Source organism: Macaca mulatta, chromosome 7 (genome assembly GCF_049350105.2).
Source record: "Macaca mulatta isolate MMU2019108-1 chromosome 7, T2T-MMU8v2.0, whole genome shotgun sequence".
Taxonomy (NCBI): Eukaryota; Metazoa; Chordata; class Mammalia; order Primates; family Cercopithecidae; genus Macaca; species Macaca mulatta.
Window position 1 is genome coordinate 8,662,522 of NC_133412.1, and position 21,172 is coordinate 8,683,693.

The 21,172-nt window shown below is 38.0% G+C and overlaps 1 protein-coding gene across 13 annotated transcripts in view; it reads left to right on the forward strand.

Moving 5' to 3' along the window:
• The window catches only part of TJP1 (tight junction protein 1), a 272,656-nt gene that overhangs the window by 216,512 nt on the left and 34,972 nt on the right, over window positions 1–21,172 (forward strand). For all 13 annotated transcript variants that reach the window (XM_015141746.3, XM_028850676.2, XM_015141748.3 and 10 more), the window contains 3 exons: window positions 15,037–15,176; window positions 16,391–16,496; window positions 20,172–20,322. In XM_015141746.3, coding sequence (XP_014997232.2) covers window positions 15,037–15,176; window positions 16,391–16,496; window positions 20,172–20,322 — 397 coding nt within the window. The remainder of the gene's footprint in view (window positions 1–15,036; window positions 15,177–16,390; window positions 16,497–20,171; window positions 20,323–21,172) is intronic.

The window sequence follows — 21,172 nt, forward strand, 5'->3', positions numbered from 1 at the left end:
TCTTTTCAGATTTTTTGTGGTAAGAATTTAATTCCTGAAAATTTAGTAATCTGCCTACAGACAAGATATAAATACCAGTTACTTAAAGGTTTCATTTCCACCCCAAAGTTTAATTTTCAAATCCTGTAACTGTGGAGTTTTAATTTAGAGCATGCCCTGCATCTTGAGAAACAACTTAGATACATTATAAGAGTAAAATGCTAGTGTAAAAAAAACGCTAAGGGACTTCCATATATAGTCTTTTGTTTTTGTTATTTAATTTTGGCTGTATAAGTGTCTTTTTGTTTTACAAATTGTATGTAAATTATCTTTAAAGAATTAATTTAAAAAATGACTTGGTCTCTGTGAGAAAGGTTTCACTTGAGTGTAAAAGGAAGTCTGTTTTGGCAGACATCAGCCCTGCCCTATTCTCTTCCTAGATTTCGGAATACTTTTGTATATTTTTAGGATGTGCGATTATCTGCTGAGAATAATAAACCTCTTCATCTTCATGTTGTGAGAAGCGATAGAATATAGTGATTTCTTAGGGCTTTGGAGCCAGACTTCCTGGGTTCATGTCCCAGCCTACCATTGGTTACTTGCATAACCTTGAAACCTCTGTGTTTCAGCACCCCCATATGCAGTGAAGCAGGCAGGTCATACGTTACAGAATGGGGAGAAATTAGTTACTACAATACCTGGCACATAATGTCGCTACTGTAATTATTATGATGATTCATAGTAGTAATAATAGTATCATAAGTTAGAATTTCCAAATGTGCTTTCTTATCTTCTTGTATTTAACCATTTCTGAGATTTCCTCATTCTATAGTTAAGCAAACTAAAATTGAGAGGTTGCGATAAAGTCCAGGGTTATGTTGTTGACATGGGATTGGGGCCAGGATTAAAACTGTTGGCTCTTTGACCGAAATCTTTGACCTTCCTGGTGTAGAGAAAGAAATTCCGTAGCTTAATTACTACTTAATCTTCAGGAAACTAAAATCTACCAGAGTTCCATTGTTGTCATGACCTACTTATGTTCCTCTGTGTGATATTCTTTTCTTAGAGAGCAAACATATGGAGAGAATTCTGAGAAAAACACACAAGCTTGTTCTTCATGATAATTAGATGAACAGAGTATCATCACTGTTGTCTAGAACTGGAGTTGGCAGACTGCACCATGTGGGCTAAATCCAGCCTCCTAGTTTTTTTTTTTTTTTTTTTTTTTTTTTTTTGAGACGGAGTCTCGCTCTGTCGCCCAGCCCAGGCTGGAGTGCAGTGGCGCGATCTCGGCTCACTGCAAGCTCCGCCTCCCGGGTTCACGCCATTCTCCTGCCTCAGCCTCCCGAGTAGCTGGGACTACAGGTGCCCACAACCGCGCCCGGCTAATTTTTTGTATTTTTAGTAGAGACGGGGTTTCACCGTGGTCTCGATCTCCTGACCTTGTGATCCGCCCGCCTCGGCCTCCCAAAGTGCTGGGATTACAGGCGTGAGCCACCGCGCCCGGCCCAGCCTCCTAGTTTTGTAAAGTTTTATTGGAAACCCATTCCACAGTGGTATAATCGAGAAGTTACAGAGACTATGTGGCCAAGGGAGTCAGTTACAGAAAAAGTTTCCAAATGCTTTGTCTGGAATGTTAAAATAGTTCTGTTTTGTTTTTAAATTCAAAAAATATATATACATAGGGAAAATAATTACAGTGGTTTTCTTATATCTTAATGCTTGTTGCTGGGCTTGTTTGCTTTGTTTTGTATTTTACTTAGTAATGTTGCAGAGCCCAGGGTGGGCCAAGACTTGCACTGTAGGAGCTGGGAATACTGAGAGAGCTCACAGTTGATGGTGACACTTTGCTTCTTGCTGATTACTGAGTGGGTATCATTGAAAAGATATTTCACTGATCTTCCTGTAGTCCCTGCATAACTGCAGAGTATTTGATTTGCAGGGTATGATCTGAGCCACTGCTTGGTTAGATTTTGTTCTTCCTCATATTTATAGCTATTTTAACAGACCCATTTTATGTTTCCCTCTAGTGGGACAACAGGTGTTTACCTTTTTTGTTCTACCCTATAAAGTTTTATAAAAGTGAGCACGATTAGTCATAAGCAGGTACAATATTGAAAAAATTCTATTACAGTAAAAGTTCAGACTAACAGGATAAAATTGAAATGTGGGAAATTTGGATTGTCAAGATTGACATTTTGCATTCTACCTATTGACATTTTGTTACACTAATTCCCTGAAACCAGCAGAGTTCATCTAAGGCCTAAACTGTGTTCTAAAGTGTTTGGGGAATGTGTTTTCACAAATAGAAAAACAGTCCAGTTTATATTTAGCAAATCCATTTTATGAAAATGGTTACTTCTGAGAAGCTTAAAAGCAGTATTTTCAGAAGATTAAAACTTTGTAACAGTTATTTAATCTCTTCATTCATTGTTCCTCCTGCGAAATGCCTCTACTAAATCCTAAAGTAAAAGGTGTGTCAGCATTGATACAGCTTATAATACAGCAAATACATGACAGTAAAATTGAATATTTTGAATCAGAAATTTTTAGCCTAAATTCACATTTGACCAAGTTAAGGTCATATATTTGGGATCAAAAGCTCTTATCTATACAGTCCACTCTGTATTAGGAGTTTTCTAAGAGTGCTGAGTAAGTCCAAATATACATGCAGGTAGAGCATATAACGTGCAGTCGTGTGTCACTTGATGGGGATGCCTTCTGAGAAATGCATCCTTGTGTGAACATCGTAGAGTACTTACACAAACCTAGGTGGTGGAGCCTGCCGCACGCCTAAGCTACCTTGTGTGAACATCATAGAGTGTACTTACACAAACCTAGGTGGTGGAGCCTGCCGCACGCCTAGGCTACCTTGTGTGAACATCATAGAGTGTACTTACACAAACCTAGGTGGTAGAGCCTGCCACACACCTAGGCTATATGGTATAGCCTATTGCTCCTAGGCTACAAACTTGTACGGCATGGTACTGTACCGAATACTTTAGGCAGTTGAAACAGCAGTTAGCTTTTGTGTATCTTAAATATAGAAAAGGACAGTAAAACTACAATATTTTAATCTTGAGGGACCACCATTGTCTTTGGGGTCCATTGTTGACTAAAATATCCTTATGTGGTCTTAGCTTTTAAATTAAAGATCTAGTTTTTTATTTTCCTCTACCTTCCATAATTGTTTTCTTCAACATTTGAGAACTATAAATATTATTTCATCTTACTGTACATAGTTTCTGTCACATATTGCTTAATTTTCTCTGAAACTTACATACAAGTTGAGCATAGGTAATCTGAAAGTGCAAAATCCAAAATGCTCCAAAATGCAAAACTTAAGTGCCAACATGACACTCAAGGGAAATGCATTTCAGGTTTTGCATTTTCAGATTAGGGCTGTTCAGTGGGTAACCAGTATGATGCACATATTCCAAAATCCGAAATCCAAAACAGTTCTGGTCCCAAGCATTTCAGGCAGGGGATGCTTAACCTGTGCAACTTTGCCAACAGGCTAAAAATTATTGTTCAAACATCCTAATATTAATGAGCATTTCTTTTTTTTTTTTTTTCTATTCAAATGCAGAGAGGTAACCATCTTCTGACTAGTGAATTTTTTTTTTTTTAATTTTTTTGACCTTTAGGTTTAGGGGTACACATGCAGGTTTGTTACATAGGTAAACATGTGTCATTGTGTTTGGTGCATACTATTTCATCACCCAGATACTAAACCCAATATCTATAGTTTTCTCTTGTTCTCGCTCCTCCCACCCTACCCCCTCAAGTAGACCCCAGTGTCTGCTGTTTTCCTTCTTTGTGTTCATAAGTTCTTACCATTTAGCTCTCACTTGTAAGTGAGAACGTGCCATGTTTGGTTTTCTGTTCCTGCATTTAGTTTGCTAAGGGTAATGGCCTCCAGCACCACCCGCGTTCTGGCAAAAGACATGATGTTGTTCTTTTTTATGGCTGCATAGTATTCCATGGTGTGTATGTACCACATTTTCTTTATCCACTCTGTCATTGGTGGGCATATACATTGATTCCATGTCTTTGCTATTGTGAATAGTGCTGCAGTGAACATTTGTGTGCATATGTCTTTGTGATAGAATGATTTATATTCCTTGGGTATATACCCTGATTGGTGAGTTTCAGATTTTATTTACTGATCATTGGTGTTAGTATTTTGTCTAAATAAAATAGATTTCATAAATCCAATTTCATAAGTGCTTTATTCTAAACAAGAATTACATATATTGTTGGTAGTGAACGTGGTGTTGGTACTACTGCGCGTTCTTTTTTAGGCACACCATGAGGTCCTTTATCTTTGTTTTTGTTTTTTTATTTCTGTTTCCCTTTCATCTGAGAAAGATAGAAAGGATGCCAGTTAGAAAGATACGATTCATTAAGTATCTCAATGGTTCATCAACGAATCGATGACTTCTTTCCCATGGCTCTTGTCCCTTACATCGTGACCCTTGGTTCTGAGTGATCAATAGGCACCACAGTGAATGTTCCTTCTGTAGTGAAGGTTGAATGGTTTTACCAGTAATGTGGATGTTATCCTGCTCATTCATCTTTTGTCAAATACTTACTGATGTCACATTTATGTTACCAGTGTATGGCGATAAATATCCTGAGCAACCCTTTTTTTTTTTTTTTTGAGACGGAGTCTTGCTTTGTCGCCCAGGCTGGAATGCAGTGGCGAGATCTCGGCTCACTACAAGCTCTGCCTCCCAGGTTCACACCATTCTCCTGCCTCAGCCTCCTGAGTAGCTGGGACTACAGGCAGTCGCCACCACACCTGGCTAATTTTTTGTGTTTTTTAGTAGAGACGGGGTTTCACCGTGTTAGCCAGGATAGTCTTGATCTCCTGACCTCGTGATCCTTCTGCCTCAGCCTCCCAGAGTGGTGGGATTACAGGTGTGAGCCACTGCGCCCAGCCATATCCTGAGCAATCTTAGGTGAGATCCCTGCCATAATTTGGATATAGAGCTTATATCCAAATGATGAAAGCAAATACATAAATTTGAAAATATGAAAAAGTAAATTTTCATTAGTGGTTAAATGCTATAAAGAGAATCAGGGTAGTGTAATAGTGAAGCAGGAGGGGACAATATTAGATAACAGGCTCGGGGAAGAAGGCTTCTCTGAGGTCACATCATTTTGAGCTGGGGAAGAAAGACCCTGGCAGGTGAAGGTTGTTCTGGAATAAGACAAAGCATGTACTACTGCTCCTGAGATGGAAACTGGACCTGTTGGAAGGGCAGCAGTATAGCCCATGTGGCTACATCGTAAGAGCAAGGGAGAAGGTGATTTGGAGATCCAAGAAGTAAAATTTTTCTGTTTTAAAAAATTTGTTGGTTAGAACATGGAAATTTTTTTTAATATTGTTTATTACTTGAAATACTATTAAATGCTTTTTTGCTAATATGTTTTATCTAACATGTCAAAGTGAGTGGAATATCAGTGACATCCTGAACTTTTGTGAACCAACTGTTATTTTCAGTTTGCGGGGATTTTAGGTTACTTCATTGAAATTCCAATGTGAGGTTTCATTTCAGTGTGCTTTTGTGAGGGGCCAGAAGAGGGAAGATTTTAATTGATGAAGTTTCTCTAGTTAACGGAAACCCAAGTGTAGTCCTGGGGTATTCAGTGATTGCTGTTAGATTTTAACCCTTAAGAGGAGATCATGGATCAAATAGCAGAAAGTCAGGCTTCAGTATTTACCATATATCCCCTGTTTAAAAAGTGAAAGTAGGCCAGGCACGACGGCTCACATCTGTAATCCCAGCACTTTGGGAGGCCACTTGAGGTCGGGAGTTCAAGATCAGCCTGGCCAACATGGTGAAACCCAGTTGCTACTAAAAATACCAAAATTAGCTAGGCGTGGTGGAGTGTGCCTATAATCCCAGCTACTTGGAAGGCTGAGGCAGGAGAGTCACTTGAACCTGGGAGGCAGAGGTGGCAGTGAGCCGAGATCACGCCACTGCACTCCAGCCTGGGCAACAGAGTGAGACTCCGTCTGAAAAAAAATGTATATTTAGCCGGGTGTCGTGGTGCACATCTGTGATCCCGGGTACTCAGGAGGCTGAGCTGGGAGGATCGCCTGCTTGAGCCCAAGAGGTTGAGGCTGCAATGTGTCATGAACACGCCACTGAACTCTAGCCCAGGCAAAGGAACAAGGCCCTGTCTCAAAAATAAAAATAAGTAATATAAAAGTAAAAAGTAAAAGTATAAATTTCATTTACTCCATCAGCTGAGACTTGTTTTCTTCTACAAGTACAATATTTAAAAATGGCAAATTTAAAAACAGACTACTCCACTTGTCTATATGTATAAAAATAGTAAATGTACAAAAAAATCTTATTTGCAGATTTTTAAAATGTGAGATAATTTTTATTTGAGAGAATCCTAATAAGGTTTGTGACATTGGTTTCCCAGTATAAAATCTACCAAATAAACTGCACAAAGTGCTATTTTACTCATAAGTATTAGTCAAAGTACAGAATAATCATTATACCACCAGCGAAGGTGTAACAACACAATTCTTTAAGTGAGAAAAAAGTGCTCTTGGGCTTTCCTCAGTTGTTTCTTAATAAAGTTGTCCATATCCATGAAAATTACTTTTGAACAGCAGATCTGTTTTTCTTCTAATGCGGATGGACTAGATTAATACATGAATATATAAGATGAGAAGCACTTGTACAGTAGAATAAGCTCCACAAACACATACATCTCAATTATTGCCTAAGAACCGTATCACAATGAAATACTCAGATTTTTTCAGAAGTGTGCTCATGAACACATGTATGTTTTAGAAAGTAGATTACATGTAAAGGACAGATTTACATTGTAAGAAACTAGCTTGCAAAATGCCAAAGTGGAATTAAGGGAATTATTCTCCTGCCTTCTCAGCCTTCCTGGGCAACTTGTTTACCTTTTGTTCCCAAGTACCAGCCCTGTATCTCTTGCTTTCTCATCCCCAGAATTCTTTGGGTACCAGTGCAGAGAGAGACAATTTTTTAATTGCTGTGAAGGAGGAACTTCAATGTGTATGTATTTGTTTCCATATAAAATTAGAGGATTAGCAGTGATTGCAACATTCTAAGTATGAAACTGGAGTGTGCCTTCACTTTTCTGTCTTATATGCAGTAGAGCCTTCCAGGCTGAAATTTTCCTGTCAGTGGAAAAAACTTTGGAATACAGTTAACTTAAATTCTTAGCATATTTTTATTGTTAATTGTGGCTGAGATAATCCAATACCTTTTAAAGGGATTAGTAACTAGCTTTTGTTTTCACCTAAACTGTGGTGTTCTTGCCTACCTTAGGCAATTACTGAACTTGTAAAAAGTATGTATAAATCCGTTTTTGTAGTATAAGTCTTTAATTTGTAATGGGGAGTTGGCTTTATAAAAGGATATTCTACTAGAGTGAATGTTCAGCCCTCCATTTATTTCCTGTATTAAGGTTATTTTTTAAATAAAGCACATCAAGTTTATTGGAAAGGTGTTCAGAGAGCTAGAAGAGGGAAAACGCTATGAAATGGCGACCAGGCATATCTTAAAATCAGGAGACAGAAAGCACAGTGTTCATGAACAGAAAAAGTTGAATGTAAAGAAATTAAACACAACGGGGGTAATGTGGGATTGCCTGGTAAGAGCTAAAGGGAGCTCTGAAGATTAAGAACCACAGATAGGGCTGGGCGCGGTGGCTCACACCTGTAATCCCAACACTTTGAGAGGCTCAGTCAGGCTGATTGCCTGAAGTCAGGAGTTCAAGACCAGCCTGGGCAACACAGTGAAACCCTGCCTCTACTAAAATACAAAAAATTAGCCGGGCATGGCCGCATGCACCTGTAATCCCAGCTACTCAGGAGGCTGAGACAGGAGAATCACTTGAACCCAGGAGGCAGAGGTTGCAGTGAGCTGAGATTACATCACTGCACCCCAGCCTGGGAGACAGAGCGTGACTCCGTCTCAAACACAAAACAAAAAAGAACCACAGATAGAAGGAGCAGCTACTCTCCTTGGTGCTGAGATAGAGTGCCAAAGGAAGAGGCTCCCACCTACCCATCCTCAGGGCTGAGATCTGTCCTTCTTGGAAAGGGAACAACTGTGGCTCACTGAGTGGCCGAGAATTTGCTGTGGTATGACACCAGACGAACTTGCATGGTATTTGTACTCCCATGTGCTGGAGAGGTATCTCATGGGAGACTTCGCACGACAGAACCGTTTCAAAGAGTCTGGAGCAGGCTGCTGGCCACCGAGTACTTTAGGATGCTGGGCACTGCAGGAGCATGCTGAGGGGGTGCACCTTCTGTCCTACAGTGTCTCCCCAGGACCCTGTACTGACCATGCTGCCTGCCCCCTGCCTATACTAAATGGCTCCAAACAGCTGCGATTTCACAACCAAAGTTTTTTACTTGAAACATCATGTTACTCCTTGTTGTGTATTCATCGGCTACCCTGGTCACATATTTGATTGGGTAAGACCTAAAGAAGGCTCTGCTTACAGTGAGTCCATTCATGGGAGCTATAAAATCTCTCTCAGAGACTCCTTTCCAGTCTATCTTTGTCTGTCAGCTGTCTCGTCTAGAGCTTTCAACTAGCTCATAGCCTCTAGATAACAAGGTCATTACCTTTAGATTAATACGTGCAAGTTAATACAAAAAAAAAACACAAAAAAACCAGAAACCTATCTTACACTTCTGGGGAAAAGCAAAAGTGCCCATAAGAGGGTCTTGAGGTACCTTAAAATGCCCAAAGTTTCCTTCTAGGCTACCAGGAGCTAGAATACATAAACATGAGTCTGACTCCTAACACATTATTTTTATAGAAAGCTTTCCTCATAATAGCAAAAACAAACAAAACAAAACCACAGACATTTTTTTAAGCTTAAATATCGAGAGCCATTAGGATAGAATTATGTGAGGAAGGGCTGGGCATGGTGGCTTGCACCTGTAATCCCAGCAGTTTTGGAAGCCAAAGTGAGAGGATTACTTGAACCCAGAAGTTCGAGACTTGCCTGGGCAACATAGCGAAACCCCATCTCTACGAAAAGCAGAAAACGTTAGCAGGGTATGGTGGCGTGTACCTGTGGTCCAGCTGCTCTTGCAGGCTGAGGTGGGAGGACTGCTTGAGCCTGGGAGACTGAGGCCTCAGCAAAGTATGATTGTACCACTGCACTCCAGCCAGGGCAACACTGAGAACCTGACTCAAAAAAAAAAAAAAAAAAATTATGTGAGGAAGGTTTGGGGAAAATATGATTCATTATCACAACCTCACCAATTTCTTTGAGTAATTGCCACTGATTGTTGACTAATTTCATGTGTAAATTCAGATTGTATCTTGACTTCATAGTCACATTTGCTTGTGATAGAACATTTTTATGTTTGGAAAAGTTGATTATTTTATTTTGTGCTGTAACTCTAGATCTGCGTTGTCCAGCACCATAGCCACTAGCCGCATGTGGCTGTTGAACATTTGAAATGTGGCCAGTCCAAATCGAGATGTATTGTTAGTGTGAAATGCACATTGGATTTGGAAAACGTAGTATACAAAAAATATAAAATACCTCATTAATAACTTAGATGATGAAATATTTTAGATACATTGAGCTAATAAAATTTATAAATTGATTTCACCATATTTTATTTAACATGGATCTATAAAATTTTTGATTACATAAGCAGCTCATTTTATAATTCTCTTAAACACTACTGTTCTAGTTCTTTATGTATTATTGAATAATGCCTCCATCTTTTGGTAGGTAATGGAAATGCACTAAAAAGAGCTAATATTTCAAATATTAATTGTATGAAAACTTGAACAGAGTGGTGTGAGTCCTATTTATGTGGAATGTTTTCGAAGGCTAATTGCATTTAAAGTTATAATGATTATATCACAGGACAAAAAGGTAATTAGCAATGGGGTTTACAAATTCGCCAAAGATAAAAATACGCCCAGGAGTTTTGTGTGATATATGAAGCAAGAGCTCTGCATGTATAGCCAATGACAACCTATTGTTTATCATTGAGGAGAGCATCTGAGTTAAAATATTGTAAGTTAAAATACCAAGGTGGTAACGTCTGTTAATCACATTTTAATTTTTAGGCGTTTTGCTCAGTTACAAGAAAGAAAATTAATTGGAATTGTTACCTTTTCTAAACAAATTCTGCTTTGTACAGAGCAATAGAAATCTGTAGAACTATTAAAATTTTGTGGGTAACTCATTATGCTTAAAAATACTCATTTTTAACTCATTTTTTCACTTTTCTCTTTTTAAAAATAATTTTGTATTTATAATATATTATTTGTATTTTTTAATGCAAAGAATGCAGGGATAATTTACTATTTTGCACTGCCCTTTTAATCTGAGGAGCACAGCACAATTTGGGGATAGAGCTTAATTTTGTTATACTTAGCTAATTGTGGTATTTTATTACACAAGCAATAGCTAAAAATTTTTATCTTTTGTAATTGATTGATTGATTCATTCATTCATTTATTTATTGAGGCAAAGTCTCACTGTCTTGCCCAGGTTGGAATGCAGTGGCGCAATATCGGCTCACTACAACCTCTGCCTCCCAGGTTTAAGCGATTTCTGTGCTTCAACCTCCCAAGTATCTGGGATTACATGTGTGTGCCACCACACGCGACTAATTTTTGTAGTTTTAGTAGAGAGGGGAGTTTCACCATGTTGACTAGGCTGGTCTCGAACTCTGGACCTCAGGTGATCCACCCACTTTGGCCTCCCAAAGTGCTGGGATTACAGGAGTGATGTTTCTTGTTAAACATCATTTGCATATGTAACTGGCCAATCTTTTACAATTTAAAAGTAGCTCATCCTTATTTAAGTTAGAAAATATCTTGGCTTTTTTTTTCCCCCCTAAAAGATTGTTTTACTTCAGTGCAGCTCATTAAGAATGTACCAAGTTAAAAGCAGAATATACCTCCACAGAATGGTTAAATGAATACAAAAATAGAAACTGCAAAGTACTTACGTTTTACTCCTTCAGGAAGACAACATAGAAAGAAACCTTTTCCTGAAAAGAGACTGCTAATAATATACGTTAATAAAACCTAATTTTTTGTTTAAAGTTAGGCTTTATTTAAAAATAATTTTATATATTTTTTCAATCTTTATAAATAATACATAAGTAAATTTTTGTAAAAGTTGAAATAGTAGAGATAACTCTAAAATTCCTCTTGGCTACTATTCTGGCTGTTTTTCCCTCCCAGGTGAACCACTGTTGCTTGCTGGGTATCTGTTGCTTGTCTGCACGTGGGCATGTGCAAACATGTCTGTTTGTATTATAGAGATAACTTTTTAAATAGCTATATGGTATCCTGCTGTATGTATTCTGTAATCTGTATGTCTTACTTGGCATTTTATTTTGAAATTATTTTATTTGTTTGTTTGTTTATTTATTTATTTATTTTTTGAGACAGAGTCTCGCTCTGTCGCCCAGGCTGGAGTGCAGTGGTGCAATCTCGGCTCACTGCAAGCTCTGCCTCCTGGGTTCACGCCATTCTCCTGCCTTAGCCTCCCCAGCAGCTGGGACTACAGGTGCATGCCGCCACACCCAGCTAATTTTTTGTATTTTTAATAGACATGGGGTTTCACCATAGCCAGGATGGTCTCGATCTCCTGACCTTGTGATTTGCCCGCCTCAGCCTCCCAAAGTGCTGGGATTATAGGAGTGAGCCACCGTGCCCGGCCGTTTTAGAGTTATTTTCACGTCTGTACATATCGTTCTCTTTCATTATACCTAATTTTAATAGTCTTTTACAAACAATGTATGCTTATTAGAACAAGTGAAATAGATCAAATCCACCAACTCCACTTCACCCCCAGTTCACTCTCAATTCTCACTCTTCTTGAATTAAGCCATTCTCCAGACTCATACTGACATTTGGTATCATATATAGGGTTTGGGTTTTTCTTTTAAAACTTAAGAGATCAGGTTTTGAATTATTACTCAGCTAAATTATTTCAGTTGAACAATACAAGGTGAACATCCAGTTTATTCTTTTGATTAAAAACTTTCCATATTATGGATATCTTGTTTCTAGGTGTTTGCCTGCGAAAACATGGCAGTAAGCACCTTCGTACCTGATTTCATGTACTGTGCTGGTGCATTTTATTTCTAAAGTCTTCAAAGAGTGTGTTTGTGTTGTTTAAAAATTTTAATGGATAGTACCAGATTACTGATATAGATGTGTTTGAAATGTAAGTCTTTATAATATCTTTTACTATGCAAGTAAAAATTTTTAATCTTGTCAGATATTACTGGGACTTTGTAATTATGTCAGATACCTTTATGGCTTCCAAATTTCTATCTTACTTGCGAAGACTTCCCCCAGTCTAAAGTTTTGGAATGTTTAATGCTCTTGTTACTGGTGTTATTTTTTCCTTTTCATTTCCATCTGATCGTTGACGATATTGACAAAAGGTTTTTTTTAATGTAATTAAAATTACCTTAATTCAGAAAATTTTTTGTAGTCTTTAATATTCATTAAGGTTTTTGGTTTTTTTTTTTCCCAATATTTTGGGACCATTAGCTCATGATTATATTACCTGGGTCTTCAAAATCAGAGTGAATAACAGTAGTGTTCACAGGTATCACTGTCCTGTCACTGATTTTGGTGTAAGTAGTGTAAATACATTCAGCATTTCACTGTTTGATAGGGTGTTTGCTATTGGTTTTAGAAAATAGTTTCTTTCATAATTATATTGCTTATTTCATTTTTTGTTTAGGAATGACTGCAAATTTTCTTATGCCTGTTTGATATTAACACTTTTTTTCTGTAAATATTTGTGCACAGTAATGAATTGTGTCAACAAATTCCTAATGTTGAACTAATCTTGCACCCTTGAAATAATGCTGATGATAGTCTTCTAATATACTACTGTATTCTCCTAGCTAGTATTTTATTTATTTAGAATTTTTTCCTCTATTCATAATGAAAAATATTATTTTCTCTCTTTGTACTGTTGTCGTCAAGATTTGGATGTTAAAGGTTCTGGTAGCCTCAGATTGGAATGCTGATGACCAGAGTATTGATAATTGTTGAAGATGAGTACATGGGGTTTTATGATACTATTGTCTGTATTGCTGTATATGTTTGGAAATAAAGGTTTTTTTTAAGTGAATTAGAGAGCTTTTTGTATTTTTCTGTGGTCCAGGATAATTAAACAAATTATTTTGTTTTTCCAAGGTTGGGAGATTACAGCTGGAAAACCATATATACGTGATACTTTGTAAAATTATAGATCTTGATTTATCTTTTTATTAAAGATACATTTATTGGCTTCTTTTAAAATATATATTGTCTTGGTACACTGTATGATTTCTGTTTATCTGGGGAAATTATTAATGAATATTTAGTTTTATTTTGTTTCTTGCCACAAACTGATACTGGAATGAATGTTCTTATAAATGTTTTCTTGAGTACATTTGTTAGTACTTCTCTAGAATAAATATAGAAGTGGAATTACAAGGTGTGACCTAGTTACATTTTTTGTTTTGATAATTTCCATTTTGCCTTCAAATAGTCATACACTTTTACCATCATTTTGTGAATATGTCTGTTTCCCCATATCTTTCCCTACCAGTGATGTTATCACGTGAAAGTTCTCATGGATGATAATATGATTTCTTTTTTTTTTGAGACAGAGTCTCGCTCTGTTGCCAAGCTGGAGTGCAGTGGCACGATCTCAGCTCACTACAACCTCTGTCTCCCGGGTTCAAGAGATTATCCTGCCTCAGCCTCCCGAGTATCTGGGACTACAGGCGCATGCCACCACGCCCGGCTAATTTTTCTATTTTTAGTAGAGACAGAGTTTCACCTTATTGACCAGGATGGTCTTGATCTCTTGACCTCGTGATCTGCCCGCCTCGGCCTCCCAAAGTGCTGGGAATACAGGTGTGAGCTACTACACCTGGCCGATAATACAGTTTCTAATTAATTTGTATTTCCCTAGTTCCTAGTGAGGTTAAATGTGTTTGCATATTTATTACGTATTTGTGCATCCTTTTTGCTGAAAAGCCTCTTTGTATTTTTGCATTTCTCTCTTGAGTTGTCTTGATTGATTTATAGTTCTCTTTTTCTTTTTCCAAGAGACGGAGTCTTGCTCTGTTGCCTAGGCTGGAGTGTGGTGGCTCTGTTATAGCTCACTTCAGCCTCCAACTCCTTGGCTCAAGCAGTTCTCCCACCTCAGCCTCTTAACTAGCTAGGACTGCAGGAGCAAGCCACAGTGCCTGGCTAAGTTTTAAATTTTTTTTACAGAGTATGGAGCTTGCTATGTTGCCCAGCTGGTCTCAAACTTCTGGGCTCAAGCGGTCCTCTTGCCTTGGCCTCCTAAAGTGCTGGAATTAGACGTGAGCCATCATACCTGTCTTTTCTTTTTTTAAGTATCAAATTCTTATGTATGTTGCTTAGGTCAGTACATAGTCAGCATTTATATTTGGTCAAACTGTGTGAAATTGTTAACATTGAGCTGTTTGAACTAAAGAATTCCCATTTCATTTAGTTCAGCCCAGTAGTATATATTTTTCCCAATTATTTGCACGTACTTTATTTTTATGTAATCACTTTTGTTAATATACTGTGGCTTCATTGAGTCTTACTTTAAAAGGCTCCTGTTGATTATGTGAATGTTTAAACTCTTTTTTTAGGACTTGATTTCATCTGAAATCAGTTTATTTTTGTCATAGGGATTTAATTTTTCTACATTTGTGGACAGTTGTCCCAACACCATTTATTAAATGTTGTGTTTCTTCTCCAACAGTTTTGGAATGCTACTTTTATAATAAATTTTGCTATTATAGATGTATGTCTTCATTTTTGATTTTATTACATTAATCTATGTGGTTTTCCTGTGGTAATGCTATTCTAGTTTTAATTACTAGGTTTTTGTAATATTTTGGTATCTGTTAGAGCAGGTTGTCATTGTTTTTGAAGTTGCATTGCCTCTTCTTATACTATTCTCTTACAGATGCTTTCCAGAATCATTCTTATGCTCTTGATTTTTTATTTTAATGACATATAGTCTCCGGAGTAGAGATGAAGAGAGAATTTCTAAGCCTGGGGCTGTCTCAACTCCTGTAAAGCATGCTGATGATCACACACCTAAAACAGTGGAAGAAGTTACAGTTGAAAGAAACGAGAAACAAACACCTTCTCTTCCAGGTGAGCATAACAAAACACTTAAGTTCAAGAAATGTTTGCCATTAGAGTAAAGTAATTGTTAGGATTTACAGAAGATTTTAAAGATGCAATTATTATTGTTCTCATGTGTGAATTTGTCTGCATATGACTTCCAGCGTTTTCCTTATGGGTAGCAGGTTGGCACAAATCAGTAGCCTTTCATGAATGTTATCCTTTACTTTCTAGATGGAAAATGTTTATCGTTAACAACTTCTTGCAATTAAGAAAGTTGTTTTCCAACACTGCTCTTTAAAGAGAAATATGAAATTGACTTCAAAAAATTAAAAAAAAAAGTTATTTTGCTTTTTTGAAAGTGTTTTCATAAACATCTTATTGATTATACCTTTATTTATTTATGGTTTTTTGTTTGGGTTTTTTTTTTTTTTTTTTTTTTTTTTGAGACAGAATCTCACTCTGTCACCCAGCTGGAGTGCAGTGGTGTGATTAGCTCACTATAACCTCAAAATTCCTGGGCTCCAGCTGTCTTTCCACCTGATCCTCCCTGCTACAGGTGTGCACCACCACACCTGGCTCTTTTGGGTTTTCTGGTTTCTTTGTGGGGTGTTTTTTTGGGAGAGATGGAATCTTGCTTTGTTGTCCAGGTTGGTCTCCAACTCCTGGCCTCAAACAGTCCTCTCACTTCGGCTTCCTAGAGTGTTGGGATTACAGGCGCAAGCCGCTGTGTCCAACCCAAGAATCCTTTTCAGGCTGTCTGTGAAGACAGAACAGAACAATCAGCAGGTGCTAAGATTGGCTGCCTGGGAGGCCTGGAGATTCTGTTTCTGATGTCTTTCACTTCCTTCTCTCAAATCATCTTTCTTGCTCTGCTTGCTTAGTGGCAGAAATATGGTTATTGAAAACCAAATTTTAGCATAATGAGGAAAGGTAGCTACTTGGGTAGTCTTAACGGGGAAATGGAGGAATTCTCTCTTCTCATCTATTTTTGTTATTCGTTCCTAAAGAATAGATTTTTCAAATTCTGATTGCTGGAACTATGGAAAACACAGGTGACTGTGTAACATACCTACTTGTTATAAAGACTTCAGAATTTATTACCATAAAATGTACTCTAATACATGTGGTAGATATGTTCCTCATCAGGTTCTCTGAACTTATGAATCATATATTGCCTGGTTGCTTGCATTATTATTCCATGTTTTTCTAAAGTGAGTCCTACCCAATTTTTTTTTTCTTAGAACCAAAGCCTGTGTATGCCCAGGTTGGGCAGCCAGATGTGGATTTACCTGTCAGTCCATCAGATGGTGTCCTACCTAATTCAACTCATGAAGATGGGATTCTTCGGTAATACAATTTTAAAGTTGTATTGTTTTCTTTGTTCATTGTTAGGCATTATTTAGAGTAGGAATTTAATTGTAAACCATATTGCATATATTTTTTAAAATAGTACATACCACCTAATACTATGATTAGTTTTTTTATTTAACATTCTGCTACTTATATATGATAGTCAGTTAGAAATTAGACAACAGAAGAAATTTTTGGATGCATTCTTTCTCACCACTGTCTCCTGCCTAGTTTTTAAGTTAGGAATTAGAAAAAAAAAATTTCTATTCAGACATCAGAATTTCCACAGCTTTCCAATGGAGCATTAAAAAAAAAAAATTGTGTTTCTCAATCTCAGCACTAGTGGCATTTTGGGCCAGGTAAGCGTTTATTGTGAGGGGCTGTCCTGTGTATTGTGGCATGTTTAGCAACATTCCTGGCCGCTAGATGCCAATAGCAGTTCCCTAATTGTGACAATTAGAATTCTCTCTGGACATTGCCAGATGTTTCCTTGGGGGCAGAATCATGGTTGAGATTGTTTGAGAACCTGTTCTAGGGTAGTTAGCAACTCAAAAGTAAGTTTTTGCTGTCTTAACACCTTTCATTACTTTACATTTTATACTTGGTAGAATTGAGATGTAAATTTGTAAACAAATTTCAAACCATCATGATCATCAAATTAGTATTTTGTTTGTTTGGTTAGTTTTTTTTTTTTTTTTTAACAGGGTCTTGCTCTGTCTCCCAGGCTGGAGTGCTGTGGTACGATCTCGGCTCACTGCAACCTCTGCCTCTCGGGCTCAAACAGTCCTCCCACCTCAGCCTCCTGAGTAGCTGGGACGAAAGGACCCATACCACCACACCTAGCTAATTTTTGTATTTTTAGTAGAGATGAGGTTTCACCATGTTGCCCAGACTGGTCTAAAACTCCTGGGCTCAAGCAGTCCACCAACCTCAGCTTCCCGAAGTGCTGGGATTACAGATGTGAGCCGCCATGCCCAGCCCGAATTAGTTTTTTATTGGCGCCGGTAAAGGGGACATGATGTGAATAATTGAAAATTGGCAGATTTCCTCAAATGGGTTGGATCTGGACCCCTGACACTCATATTTTCATTGCTAAAGAAAATTGAGTGGTTGTCTTAGACCCAGCTAGGTAGATAGAAGTAGTTTCTGAAAGAGATGGGGCTTTTACAAGTTTAAAACTGTACAATTTTAATATTAGGTAACTGATAATTGAACCTTTTATAAATTGTGAAGGCATAGGTAGTCCCCTTCTTTTTCCTTTCTTGGGAATTGCTTGAAAATTTGCATAAGTGTTTAAGGTTTAGGAAACCGTAATGATAAGATTCCAGAGACGGGCCGGGCGCGGTGGCTCACGCCTGTAATCCCAGCACTTTGGGAGGCCAAGGCGGGTGGATCACGAGGTCAGGAGATCGAGACCATCCTGGCTAACACGGTGAAACCCCGTCTCTACTAAAAATACAAAAATTAGCCACGCATGGTGGCATGCGCCTGTAGTCCCAGCTACTCAGGAGACTGAGGAAGGAGAATGGCATGAACCCGGGAGGCCGAGCTGGCAGTGAGCCAAGATGGCGCCACTGCCCTCCAGCCTGGGTGACAGAGCAGGACTCCATCTCAAAAAAAAAAAAAAAGAAAGAAAGAAAGAAAAATTCCAGAGACCTCCTTCCCTGGGAGAACAAATACCAAAGAGGATTTGTGGATGTGGGCAGGATTAGTAGCTGTGCCAGGAAAGGTTTGGTTTTTCATTTAAAGCCAATGAATGGATTTGATGCAGAAGTTAGTGAGTCTGTTTTGCTATTGCAAGTAGTTAATATAATGCAGGCAGGACAAAGTATAAAATGTCAGTCATCGAAGGCACATGACACTGTTGGTGAGATTTGGCCTAAAGTTGTCTTCTAACACTGGTTTTCAGAAGCCAGGTTTTACTAAAGGGTGGATACTGTGCTCAGTTTTTTTACTTTCTGAAGCACGTTAGATTGGTCAGGGTTAGAAGAGGATTTCCAAAGACCTATAGTCTTTTGTTTTTGTTTTTGTTTTGTTTTGTTTTAAAGAGGGCCTCACTCTGTCACCCAGGCTAGAGTATAATGGTGCGATCATTGTTCACCATAACCTCAAACTCCTAGGCTCGAGGAATCCTCCCACCTCAGCCTTCAAAGTAGCTAGGACTACAGGCAACGAGCCACGAAACCCCGCTAATTTTTTTTTTTGTTTTTTGTTTTGTTTTCTAGTAGAGACAGGATCTTGCTGTGTTGATCAGGGCTGGTAACAAACTCCTAGGCTCAAGCAGTTCTCCTGCCTCAGTCTCCCAAAGTGCTGGGATTATAGCTTGAGCTACCACACCCAATTAGACCTGAAGTCTTAAGGACTTCGAGGAAATGTTTAAAGAGCTTTCAGTACAGTGGGTTTAGGAGAGGAATCTATGAGAATGCTTTTGACCTGGCTAGGATACCACTACAAGCAAGGGACTTGGACCATTTGTAGTAAAGCTGGTAAATAGTTTCATGGAGGGATCAAGGATGCCACCAGCCAGTGAGAGACCTCATCTGATTCTCAGGCTCTTACTGTTATGACAAGTTGATGTTAGTTCCAGGTCAGGTCACCCAATCAGAAGTGAATAAATAGTAAGTTCTGAAAGTTAAGATGGTCTCTTTAGTTGGCTTAAAGAGACTAGAAATCTCTCCTTCCTCAGCACATTCATTCATTTATTTGACTTGTGTTTTTTTGTTATCTGTTAGTTTCTAACAATTTGGTTATTACATAATAAAGACTATAGGGATTTTTTTCTACACGTCTTGTCAGAATAGGTAAAATAGTGTATTTTCTTGGCTAGGAATGTGGGAGTACTTATGAATACCTAGAAAGGAAATATTGTGGGTAATTTTTAATTACAGTCTGTTTCTGTCCAGTCAATTCTTATAAGGCATCTTTTAGTATTTGTTTGGAGGAGTGTCACAAGGTTTCAACACTACACTGATGCTAGAGGTGGGTGTGTATGCATTATTTTTTTTCCATTCTGAGAACTAGAAAGGGACAGAGATTGGATGTGGGGCTAATCTAGAAAGGCTGAATGACTATATGATTTGTATTGTAAAACTCAGAGGGGCAGCCAAGTAAGTTAACTACTGTCAACTACTGAAAGAGTCCACCAACTGCAAAGTTTTTTTAAAAAGCACTATCTATTGCATGTAGAAATCACAATGCTTGGAGCCTTATTTTGACCCATCGTGTCAGGAAAATTAGCCAATTTATAGTTCAATTTCTACCTTTATTTTTAAAAATTTGACTTTTCAGTTATTTAATAGAAATGATGTGTGATTTGGGGTAGAAAAAATGGAAGATGTTTTTAGCCATTGGGAATGTACTGTGTATTCCCAAGACTCTTTGAGTTGAGAGTTGAGAGAACATTGTTTTACAAAGTAATTTTATAAATTAGTTATGTAAAATAATACTTGCATATTAAATTTGAATATTCCAAAACTTTGTTAATCAGAAAATAGTGTTATTAAGTCTGGTTTGAATTCTAACACTAAATTTTACTTAGTAAATCAATGGTGTGTGAGAAATTTTAGAAATGATGTTTCTTTATTAAATTTTGAATGTAGTTTTCACTCTAGTGTTTGCTATAATGTTTTAAGCTCTTCTTAACTGTTTCAAATGAAATATCTGTTTTAACAGACCCAGCATGAAATTGGTAAAATTCAGAAAAGGAGATAGTGTGGGATTGCGACTGGCTGGTGGAAATGATGTTGGAATATTTGTAGCTGGCGTTCTAGAAGATAGCCCTGCAGCCAAGGAAGGCTTAGAGGAAGGTGATCAAATTCTCAGGGTACGTCAGTATTGCAACTTACATGGGTTAGAAAGTACTTGGATCACCAGAAAAAGGTATCAAACAACAAGCTTACTACTGTAATTAGATTGTAATCTGTATGCAGTCTCCGTTAAGCCAATTAAACTTTCAAGTCAGAATCCATCAGGTCTACCTTATGCGTAACTTCTCACTTCCTATTCTTGTATCTTGCTCTTGTTTACTGCTATATTATGTGTTAGTAAAGAATATGACATTTCATTTCTACCACTAGTGTTCACAGAAATAGAAGAAAATAAGTCTTATATCCCGATGATAATATCTACCAGGTAGTCTTTGGAAGTTCAACTAAACGTTCAGACTGGCAAGACTCTGCCATGGGCCACAACTTGCCAGCAAGCAACATCCGGTGTTCCACTCCCATGTGAGTCATCTTGAAGCAGTCCGCACAGCCTCTGGGACCTTCTTAACCCCAGATAATGGCTCAGGCACAGGGAGATGGAATTCACCTTAAAGGCAGATGTGTAAGCTGCCTGGCTTTGAAACTTCATGCTCCACAAGAGACAGGATCTGTTACACAAATCAGCAAAGCCCAGGTTAGATGCAGATTATCAAGAGAGTCTATAGAGTCCTTCCTTCCTTCCCCATAAACAGTGTCATCTAGTGACATAGTACCATCTTCATCTGTCTCCTGTTTCTTTTTAAAATATCCAAACCTCCATTTGATTTGCTAGATTAAACTATGTCCCATTTTAATCAGAAGGTATCTGTCCGTTGTAGGCTCCTGTATTTATTCTGCTTCTCCACCACAAAGTCTTTACCGTGGCCTCTCTGTTCTGGTCTCTCTCTGTATCCAGCCTGCCTCTTGCCA